At 52.5% G+C, this 10,560-nt stretch overlaps 6 protein-coding genes; 4 read left to right on the forward strand and 2 right to left on the reverse strand.

Annotated features, from left to right (window-relative positions):
* Positions 1-470: 470 nt before the first annotated feature.
* Positions 471-2,461, reverse strand: RCC_08291 (related to aldehyde dehydrogenase; the record flags this gene model as incomplete). XM_023773542.1 has 10 exons in its annotated part: positions 471-574; positions 627-740; positions 792-936; positions 995-1,240; positions 1,312-1,588; positions 1,653-1,765; positions 1,831-1,951; positions 2,013-2,171; positions 2,232-2,371; positions 2,426-2,461. The coding sequence occupies 10 exons, from the start codon at positions 2,459-2,461 to the stop codon at positions 471-473; spliced, it is 1,455 nt and encodes a 484-aa protein (XP_023629310.1).
* Positions 2,462-3,275: 814 nt separating this feature from the next.
* On the forward strand, positions 3,276-4,685 carry RCC_08292 (related to putative L-asparaginase precursor; the record flags this gene model as incomplete). XM_023773543.1 has 2 exons in its annotated part: positions 3,276-4,300; positions 4,349-4,685. The coding sequence occupies 2 exons, from the start codon at positions 3,276-3,278 to the stop codon at positions 4,683-4,685; spliced, it is 1,362 nt and encodes a 453-aa protein (XP_023629311.1).
* A 165-nt stretch (positions 4,686-4,850) lies between these two features.
* RCC_08293 (uncharacterized protein) lies at positions 4,851-5,571 on the forward strand (the record flags this gene model as incomplete). XM_023773544.1 has 3 exons in its annotated part: positions 4,851-4,866; positions 4,930-5,090; positions 5,149-5,571. 3 exons carry the CDS (start codon positions 4,851-4,853, stop codon positions 5,569-5,571), a joined length of 600 nt encoding a protein of 199 aa, XP_023629312.1.
* A 615-nt stretch (positions 5,572-6,186) lies between these two features.
* On the forward strand, positions 6,187-7,284 carry RCC_08294 (probable tRNA 2`-O-ribose methyltransferase; the record flags this gene model as incomplete). The annotated part of the gene is made up of 1 exon (XM_023773545.1): positions 6,187-7,284. One exon carries the CDS (start codon positions 6,187-6,189, stop codon positions 7,282-7,284), a length of 1,098 nt encoding a protein of 365 aa, XP_023629313.1.
* Positions 7,285-8,045: 761 nt separating this feature from the next.
* Positions 8,046-8,752, forward strand: RCC_08295 (uncharacterized protein; the record flags this gene model as incomplete). XM_023773546.1 has 3 exons in its annotated part: positions 8,046-8,357; positions 8,417-8,505; positions 8,557-8,752. The coding sequence occupies 3 exons, from the start codon at positions 8,046-8,048 to the stop codon at positions 8,750-8,752; spliced, it is 597 nt and encodes a 198-aa protein (XP_023629314.1).
* Positions 8,753-8,991: 239 nt separating this feature from the next.
* Positions 8,992-10,315, reverse strand: RCC_08296 (related to salicylate hydroxylase; the record flags this gene model as incomplete). XM_023773547.1 has 2 exons in its annotated part: positions 8,992-9,312; positions 9,362-10,315. The coding sequence occupies 2 exons, from the start codon at positions 10,313-10,315 to the stop codon at positions 8,992-8,994; spliced, it is 1,275 nt and encodes a 424-aa protein (XP_023629315.1).
* Between the last annotated feature and the right edge of the window lie 245 nt (positions 10,316-10,560).

The raw sequence follows: 10,560 nt of genomic DNA on the forward strand, positions 1-10,560 counted from the left end.
GACACGAGTCYGCTGACTGCAAAACGAGCTTCGTCTCCTATGCGACATGACTCGGGCGTGAACGGCGATGATCTCTCTTGGGCGAAGCACCGATCAAGGTGCAAGTCGCGAGTTCATGATTTAAGAAGGAACGCCGTTGAAGAGGCAACATACGCCAAAGGAGGGATTTCGCCAAGAACAATGTATGCCCGGGATCCCTGTCTGCAGCGTATAAGGTGCCACCTTTACGACAAAAGGTTACCGCCCTACCCGACCCGACAAAGTCAGAGACGTTGTCACGCAACAGAAACCTGATGGTCGAATTGACATTGGGCGAAGGTACATTCGACTCTCCGTAGGACCTAGCATTTTTGAGGTCATAGCTACCTGTTTGTGAGTGTGGTCGTTCATTCACCGCGAGGAGACTCAGCGAGCTCCAGTTCCACCATCTCTCGGGGGCGGACCAATCTACCTGTCTTTCGCATACAAGCCTATTTCTTCCCTACGTTCATGTTGATGTGAATAGTCTTTGGTTGCACATACTCCTTCAAACCTTCGGCCCCGCTCTCTCGTCCATAGCCTGATTGCTTGAAGCCTACGACCATGTCAGATACTAGCTTTGAGGAGGTGACTCTGACAATACTGACCTCCGAAAGGCGTTTGAGGCGATGTGCTGAAAGCTGAGTTGATRCCGACCGTACCCGCTTCGATACGACCTGCGACCCGCAGCGCTCTGGCAACATCAGACGTGTAGATGGTAGCTGTACTTCAARTCAGCATCCCGGACAGCAATTGGACGGACCGATACCTACATCCTAAACCATAAGACGTGTTATTGGCCAGCTGGATGGCCTCATCCTCGGTCTTGAAAGTTTTGATTGATATTGCAGGCCCAAAGATCTCGTCGGTGTAGACCTTGCTGTTCACGTCCGGGTTCAAGAATATGGTCGGCGTGACCTAAGCACACTCACGATCAGCGAGAACCGAGAGCAACCCAAGAGACCAGTACACTCACAAACGTCCCTTTGTCTCCTTTCCGCGAGCCACCAGTCAGGACCTGCACGCCTTCCCTTTTGGCGCCATCGAGGAAGCTCATCACACGCTCAAACTGCTTCTTGTCTGCTAGTGGACCAAAAGCTGTGTCTTCCAACGAGGGATCACCCATTTTCAACGCTGCGTTCTCGAATGCGGTCTTGATAGCCTCGATGAACTTTGGAGCGATACTCTCTTGAACAAGGACCCGACTGGCCGCAAAGCAAATCTATTCATGAGTGAGCGTTGCGGCGATTTAAGCAACATCTCGCAAAGACGTCGTTCTTCAGTGTGACATACCTGCCCAGAGTTCCGCAAGAACGAGGTCGAGCTATGCTCCACCGCATTTTCCATGTCCGCATCGTCGAAGATCAATGCAGGTGACTTGCCACCAAGCTCCAACGAGACTTGCTTCAGGTTTGACTTGGCCGCAGCTACCATCACAGCTCGTCCAGCTACCGCCGATCCAGTAAAGGCAATCTTGTCAATGTTCATGTGGCTCGCCAGGAGACTTCCGGTGCTTCCAGCTCCGGTGACAATGTTGATCACTCCAGGAGGGAAGCCAGCTTCATTGATCCTTGGAGGATGGAGGGTCAGTATCGGTTCATGTGCTCGAAGCATTGATCTCGATTCAGACGTACAGATCTCCATACGCGAGCAGGCTCAGCGGCGATTTCTCAGAGCTCTTGAGAATAAAGGTATTGCCTGTGGCCATTGCGGGTGCCATCTTCCACGCAGCAAGAACATGGCTGCCCTGTCCGTCGAGCAGTCAGTCCCTAGTTTATCGAACGATGCACATGGAAACGCCTAGAGACTCACATTCCAAGCACAAATACCCGCGCATACTCCGAGAGGCTCGTATTGGACAATCTTATAGGTACCATCCTCGTCAGGTGGGAAAGATTCTCCCGCAACCTTGCCCGAATATCCAGCGTAATACCTATGTGTAGATTAGATTCTGGCATGAAGGCACTAGAATCTCAAGGTGCATGCTAGCTCACCTCCAAAGTGCAACAGGACCCATGATCATCCTCTTAGCGATGCTGACTGGTTGGCCCATGGCAATTGATTCTAGCTTTGCGAGCTTGTCAATGTTTTCCTCTAGCAGATCGGCGAACTTGAACATGATCGCTGCCCGCTTGTGGCCAGCAGTATCCCGCCTGGAGAAGAGATCAGCACACCTGACCGAAAGTGGATGCTACGTATCAATCATTGCTTACCATGCTGGGAAAGCAGCCCGAGCAGCAGCTACAGCTTTGTCGACGTCTTGCTCCGAGGCCACTTGGACGTTGTCCGTCACAAGAGAGTCATCGTTGGGAGAGTAGATTGAGAGTTTTTCGCCGCTGGTGGCAGGTGTGTACTGATGCCATGTTATGGGCGGAATAGAGAGACGTGCAGTTGGAGCAATACTCACCTTCCCGTTGATGAAGAGGTCCGTTTGGTACGACATTTTCAATGAGATACGAAATTTAAGTTCGAAGCTTCGAGGCTAGATGTCGATGCACTCAGAGGAAAGTAGGAAATGGAGCACAACGAAGTAAACGTGCTTTGTTACTTAGCCAAGGTACGGCCAGGCATAGACCCCGCGCGATATGACAATTAATGGGCCTCTTCTCAGCAGAGGGCTCGGGCCCGGGCTCGTACGGAGTACCGAGGAGCAGTGCCACTTCGCTCATCGCAAATCGGTCTTGGATAAAGATGGAGCTGTTGCTCCTAACTTGGAAGTTGAATTTCATGGAATGCGAGTCWCGGACTCTTTGGATATACGGGGTGGGATTCTCCGCGRGATGCTTTCCTGGTGCAGGCCATCGAGGTAAAAGTTATTTCCGTAGCAATGTTGCTCGCCAGAATGGCGTGAAGATATGCGAAATCGCTTCCACGAGGTCTAGACAGCGGCCCTTCTCATCTCACCTCATGGCATATCTTGTATTATCTGTCCTGTCGTGCCGGAGGGCAAGCGTTTGAGGAATAATGGTTCATCGTTGTGGACAGCAAGAAGGTGAGATGGCCGAGTCCATCACGATACAATGGAAGTCCGCGCGGTGCACGGTCTCCTTCCTTGCCCCTCCTTCCCTATCTTTCGCCGCGAAGAACCTGAAGCATTCGATTGGGAAGGTCTCAACACACGAGACAACACTATCTTATTACTACTTTACCACGGAGGTTAGTATCCTTACGGTAATGGGTACCTTTCCTCTCGCCCTCTCGCCCTCTCTCTCATCATCTCATTCTCCTTTCGACCATCTAACTAGCACTTCGTGAGCATGGAATACACGCAGGCCAAGCGAAAGCCTGTGACGCCCCGCATCATAATCCACGGCGGCGCAGGCAACATCACACAAGAAAATCTCCCGCCCAAAGCACTCGCAGCATATCGATCCGCGCTGCTAGGAATTCTCGGCAGAGCAAATGAGAAGCTGTCGGAGCCGCACGCCTCAGCTCTCGATGTCGCTACTTACGCCGTGTCCCTCCTCGAGCTTGATGGCATGTTCAACTCAGGTCGCGGTGCGGTATTCACCACTGCGGGAACTCATGAGTTGGAAGCCTCCGTCATGGTGTCGCGGGGCTACAACAAAAGGGGCTGTGGCGTGATGTGCGTGAAAAAAGCCAAGAGTCCCATCATGTTGGCTAAAGAGATGTTGATCCGGGGACAAACGGCAGATGGAGGCGGTGCGCAAGGACATTGCCAGTTGCAGGGAGAGATATGTGATAAGCTGAATGATCAGTGGGGACTCGAATCAGTCAAGCCCAGTTATTTCTGGGTTCGAAAGCGATGGGATGAGCATAGAAAAGGCCTGGGCTTGGTGCGTGACGATGAGACCTATGACAAGGCTAAGAAGGCTGCGGACAGTGAATACAATCGCGATACTGCCAGCCAAACACACATACAGGACGTGTCCATGGAGCTAAGCTCGGTGGACCAATGTGCTGTAGGGGACATACACTGGAATGGACGAGATTATCTTCCTCAAGGCACTGTTGGAGCTGTTGTTCTCGACAGTAGAGGAGTGCTCTGTGTTGCGACCTCCACGGGTGGACTTACGAACAAGCTCCCTGGCAGGATTGGTGATACACCGACGTTGGGGGCAGGATTCTGGGCGGAAGAATGGCAAACGCAGACAACGAAGTCCGTCCCAGTGGCAGCCAGTCCAATGTCTCAGCTGGTTGCTTCAGCTGGCGAATGCTTTCCTGGCATTTCAACCTACCTACCGYTACCTCCGTCAGATGCAGCTTTTCTGAACGTGAAGCATTCGACACACTTCAGAGGCGTAGCAATGTCTGGAACCGGGTAAGTATCGCTTAGCGTCCTTGTACATCTGCTGACTTTGCGATCAAGCAACGGTGATAGCTTCCTTCGTGTTGCTGCCGCTCGGACGGCGGCAGCAATGGTACGCTTCGGGAGCCAATCGACATATACCTCGAGCGGTAACGGTCAGCAGATCTCACTGCAGCAAGCCGTCACCGCAGTCGCTGGACCTCACGGAGAACTACAACTTTCCGCTGGTGATAGGTGGCATAAGACCGGCGAGGGCGAGGGCGGGATCATTGGTATAGAGCTTGATCAGTACGGTGAGGGACATGTCGTCTTTGCTTGGAACTGTGGTGGCATGTTTCACGCGTGGATTGATGACAATGGTGAGGAGCAGTTTGAAGTGTTCCAACCAAAGCCTTGAGGGCATGGTGGGCTTTTGCATGTAGCGTACCTAAAGGAATGTGAATGATCTGAATGCTTTAAATCTCTTGGCACAAGTTACGACGGCATGGCTGCCTGGCCGCGCTTCGTCGATTCAAACACCTCCAAGATGTAGCCTCCTTTCTGCGAACAAGACTCATTCACAATGTCGGGCTACGAAGGTGAGAATGCTTGCTGCAATGCTGGACAAAGTAATCAGATTACACTGACGCCTCAAATCGTAGTCGAACACGGCATCGCCGCCAGCCAGAAGCCCGATGAGCCTCGAAGGCGTCCAGACCTCTCAACGTTCTTCGGCACACTCGATCTCGTCGACACTTCTGGTTCCCGACAGCCGCAAAACGCACACGCCCTCCCTCTACCTCAGGATGTCAGCGCGGCATTCGTAGGTCGCGCCCAATTTAATACAATCGCAACATTGGATCTAATGCTCGGTGATACAGAGGACACTGGCCAACGCCTTTGATGTGATGCGCGGCGGTGAAGGACAAGCAGCAGACGGCGGCTCCGAGTTGCTGGGGAGATTGGTCAGCAGTTTGATGGAGAGTGCTGAGCACCCGCCCAAGGAAGTGGAGGGAGTCAGTGATGAATTTATTGCTCAACTCGAGCGCATCCCCAAGAAGCAGTTGGAGAAGAATCCGGATCAGAGCTGCCCGATTTGTTCAAACCCCTTCCTGGAAGATCCACACCCTCTGGTCGTTCGTCTGGCTTGCCACGGCTCTCATCTCTTTGATCTAGAGTGTATCACTCCATGGCTCAAGCTCAATCCGACTTGCCCCATGGACCGCGAGGCTTTGATTAAGAAGAAAGCACCACCGCAACCTGTGGAGGATGAGGAGGAAGAGTTTGATGACATGTACTCGTGAAGCGGGCAGGGCTTGGTCAAGATTAGCGAGGCGTATGGAGTCGGAAACGGGCGGCATCTGCATATAGAGAGGCGATGTACATGGTGCGATCGGACATGTCACCAGGGCAGAATGGAGCGATGGTTATATGCGTAGGCTAGCACGCTGGGAAGACGATTATGTTGGCGTGGAGAATGCCGATCTGTGCTGGTCAAGTCGTTGATGACTCCGTCATTAGCTCTTCTTAGATGGGGTCGTCAGGCTCGAATTGCGACAGCGAAAGACGAAGCCTGGTCGTTACATGTAGACCGGACTTGTAAAGGTCCATGACAGTTGATGACAGCGTCGCCCAGCATTTAATAACTTTCTTCCCGTCAGATCGACGACCACTCTGCAGTGCGAGATGGTGTGCGTGCCATGATGCTCAAGCCAGAATATCGTATCGATCGAGCACGGATTAGAAAGACGTCTTATATAACTCCCATTGCGCTGGACTTTCATATCGATAACTATGCAACGCTAGTAGAGTGAAATATTGATTATAGAGGCGCGCTATTGTACCAATTCTATACCAAGCGAACCCAGCAAAATCTCCACTCTTTTTCGACCTGCAAACCGCACTTTCCAGATTCGAAAATGGGCAAATCGTCCAAAGACAAGCGGGATGCATACTATCGCCTGGCCAAAGAGCAAGGATGGCGCGCCCGTTCTGCTTTCAAGCTCTTGCAGCTCGACGAAGAATTCGACCTCTTCACGGGAGTCACACGGGTGGTCGATCTATGTGCAGCGCCCGGCAGCTGGTCACAGGTACTCTCGAGAATTCTGATCAAGGGCGAGAAGATCGGAAGGGCGAGTTGGGAAGACAAGCGCCACCGGGAACTCCTCCGCCAACAGGACGATGCATCAAATGACGACGAAACGCCAGCGTCGATTGATCCGCCTGCAACCGAAGGTTCAAGGACGGGCATCAAGATCGTGGCAATTGACCTGCAGCCAATGTCTCCTTTGGAAGGCATCACGTGTCTCAAGGCCGACATCACCCATCCATCTACCATTCCATTGTTACTGAAAGCGCTGGACCCAGAGAGCGCGGCTACTTCTACCGAGGCCTCCCATCCAGTAGACCTTGTCATATCGGATGGAGCGCCCGATGTAACAGGTTTGCATGATCTCGACATCTACGTGCAGTCCCAGCTGCTTTGGGCTGCTCTCAACCTGGCCCTCTGCGTATTGAAGCCAGGCGGCAAGTTCGTTGCGAAGATATTCCGGGGTAAGGATGTCGACATACTCTACTCGCAACTCAAAACTGTTTTCGAGGGTGTCACAGTTGCCAAGCCGAGAAGCAGCAGAGCTAGTTCTGTGGAGGCCTTCATTGTTTGCACGAATTTCCGGCCACCAAAGGGGTTCAAGGCAAGTCTACAGGATCCACTACAACGTCTGGAGTCTACAGTCCCTAGCGAATCTGCGGGCCGCAAAGTCCGAGAGGATGGTGTGACGGGAATCACACTTGAGCCTGTTGACGGTGAGGCCAATAGATGGATTGCCCCCTTCCTCGCGTGTGGCGACTTGAGTGCTTTCGATGCGGATGCTAGCCACAAGCTTCCGGAAGGGCATGTGAGTTTAGATCCCGTGCAGCCACCAACTGCGCCGCCGTATCGGAGGGCACTGGAAGAGCGCAAGAAGATGGGCGGGGCCTATGGAAAGACCAGACTTGGCGACGCTAGTGTTGAATAAGCCAGCTCGCGAAAGTCTCCCAAGACATGAGATGCGTCTCTGCTCGAGCCATCTGTCCATCATGTGGCTCTTCAGCCATGCGGCGATGACCTGCGTGGGTATGGTTCATGCGTATATGCATTGGCTGGTTGTTCCACCAGACGTCTTATCTGCGGCTCGGTCTAGTCTCCCTCGAGCCGATGAGGCTACAGGAAATGTGCCTGTGAACGCGTGTGGCGATAAGCTCTCCAACTTTCACGCTGCGAGCTCTGCCGCTATATAGCCTCTGGGAAATCGAAGGAGGTTGAGCTTTGTGGGGTTGGCGTTGCTGTAACAAGCTGACCGCAAAGCTGTGGCTTGAATACTGAAAGATCCCGAGTCGGGTCACACTACCTCGCTATTCAGCATGTCGAGTTCCACCAACGAGCAACAGAGCGTCGGATGCGAACATTAAACCTATCTGCAAATGTTGATTTGCCGCTGTTTCGTGCGCAATCAGCCAACAACGCTGCGTCTGCGTACATGGAACGATTGCAATTCTCGCCAATACATACCCGATTGTTACTCCCAAGGCTGGGCTGTATGACAAGGTGAGGAGTATACGGAATGTACCTGCACTGTCCTCTGAAATCAGGTAGAATGAAAACACATAAAGCGGACACTTTGTGCAGCGAGACCGCAAGAGCTCAGACAAAGCGTAGCTCTTTCACCAGAGGAGGAAACATAATCGACTCGTCTCACCCATCATCACCACCTTGCAATCACCATCGAACCTTGCCAACATGCGTCTCTCAATCGCCGTCTTCACCTCGGTCTCGCTTGTATGGAATGTTCTAGGTGCGCCGGACCGACCGCTCAAGAGCATCGTGGCTCGCAGCAAAAGCAATACCGCGGAACGATCTAGCCTACATCACATCCGCGACTCATCATGTATGGACGACAATGAAGCTCAGCAGGTCGCCACTAATTTCAAGAACCTCATCGTTGAATACAGCGAGGAACTGGCAAATTCATCTCTGACTGTAGAGTTTAAAGACTACAGCGACTCGGTGATTGAACTGATCAACTCGGGTTGTCCCAACACTCTGCAGGATGTAAGTTTCAAGTCGATACCGATATGGGACCTTATGGTATGGTACTGATGTCATTGTAGCTCGGCACAGCTACTTTCAACAGTCGCGCTGAATTCATCGCGGGCCAGAGTCAACAGCCCTCTATACCGTGGGAGCAGCTCAATATTTGGTCAGACGCGCGCTGAGTTGGTCCACTCTCGAGTACTAATATCTTCTGTAGGCATACTTGCACCTCCGTCTTTGTTCGCTGGGTCTCCAAGGGCGAGGGGCAGGAACCCGAGCAAGTTACAGGCATCGTTGTCCTTGAGACGAAATACGATTCTGAGAGCTGGGTCATCCACACGGTGTACTCTGAATTCAATAGCGGTGCATGGCTGGTGAACCTTGGACTTTTCGAGCCGAGCTGTTCTGCTTGAGCTATAAATCTTCACAGCGGAACGACTTCTTTCTGGGTCTGGAGAGGTTGTTCAATATCGGCGGTGTCGCTATGCATATTGAGAATTGGGCGAATCTATGTATCACATTAATGAACGAGAATTGCGAAAAGACAAACAGTTCAATTGCTCTCAAGCTCATCAAACACCATCCAAATGTTGCAGTGCATTTTCCCTCTTGGAAGACCAATAGTATGAGGCATTGCCCTGAAGCCCAGCCCTCAGTACTGGATGTCTGTGGTGGTGACATCCTCGATGAAGTGTGCCTCGCGGATTTTACTGGTGAACCACAGGTACCACGGGATGACCAACGTCTTGATGGTGTGTCCAAGCCAACCCGCATCGGACACAGTGCTGACAACGTTCTTCGACTCCTCGAACGCGCCGTCGATTCGCTTTCGTCGAAGGCTTTCGTATGCATCGAAGGCCTCTTTCATGGTGTTCGGCTTGCCCTTCTCCATCCACCTGGTGAGGCAGCGCGAGAAGAGGACAGTATCTTCGAACACAATTCCGGTACTTTCCCCTTGAGGTGGCATAGCGTGCTGTTCAAAGTTAACGACGGAACTAGTTGGAAGGTATGTTCCGACTTACTGCTGCATCACCAAGAAGCATGACCCGATCCGTTGCCCATTTTCCTCGATTCGAAAGCGTAAACACCGGCCAGAGATAGAAATCTGTGGTCTTTTCAATCAAAGTCTTGATACACGGAATCTTTGCATCCCCAAATCGCTCCAGCAGCTGGGCTCTAGTCTTCTCCGCGTCCGCGCCAATAGATTTCCAGCCATCACGAGACCCGACATCCTCAACCTGCATCAGAGCTCCCACATATACCGAGTCGGCGGCTCCAGAATGAAAACTGGTGAGAAGCATACCCTTACGAGCGAAGTTGATCGCCGTGCACTCGAAGTGCACCTGGAACTCCTTTTCGATGGGGGAAAATCCAAACGCATTCGACACACCGGAGTAGGTCGCCTTCCGTTCTGGCTCAACATGTTTCAAGCGGGCAGCGGAGTGAATGCCATCGCAGCCCATCAGAAGATCCCCAGTAGCCCAACCGCCATCCTCGAAGTGAAGAGTCACGCTGTCCGCAGTCTCCTCGATCTTCATGGTGCGCTTGTCACAGGTGATGGTGATGTTGTCATGCTTCTCGATCGCGGCAATGACGCCTTTCAGGGCCTCTCCTCGGGTGATTCGGAGAGCTTTGTAAGGCGGATTCCCAACACCCTTGCCCTCTGGTCCCCGAAAGCTAGACTCCGCAAGTTTACCAGAGTAGATGTCGAAGACCTCCAGAAAGTCAATGTCTCGCCCATAGCCACGCTCCCGAATGATAGGAAGCGCTCCAAGATGGTCTAGCATTCGTAGCGCATTTGGTGTTAGGTTGACGGCKCCTCCGATTGTGGCAAGCTCTGGGCGAATCTCGAATATGCTGATACGCGGCACTTGTCCTGTGGGTGCGAACTTGGTCAACGCCAAAGCTGTTGTCAGCCCAGAGATTCCGCCTCCTAGGATAAGCACGTTCAATCCGTCTGCCGATGCCGGAGCCATGGTCGATGAATTCAAAGGACGAGATGTAGAGAGAAAGAGCAAAGCGATGATGCGCGCGTTATCTACCGTCTTCTCAGCTTTCGTCTGAGATACTCAGAATACGCGTGGCAATGTTGCCAGCACGTTGGGGCCGGAGCATAAGCGTTCGCTTCTGCCGTTGCTTCTACGTCGCACACGATGCAGTCCATTTCTAGAGTCGACGTGCTAGCCTCATCTGACTCTCCGAGCTGAATGATGGTTATGTG

The sequence above is a fragment of the Ramularia collo-cygni genome (genome assembly GCF_900074925.1).
Source record: "Ramularia collo-cygni strain URUG2 genome assembly, contig: RCC_scaffold13, whole genome shotgun sequence".
In the NCBI taxonomy this organism is placed as follows: Eukaryota; Fungi; Ascomycota; class Dothideomycetes; order Mycosphaerellales; family Mycosphaerellaceae; genus Ramularia; species Ramularia collo-cygni.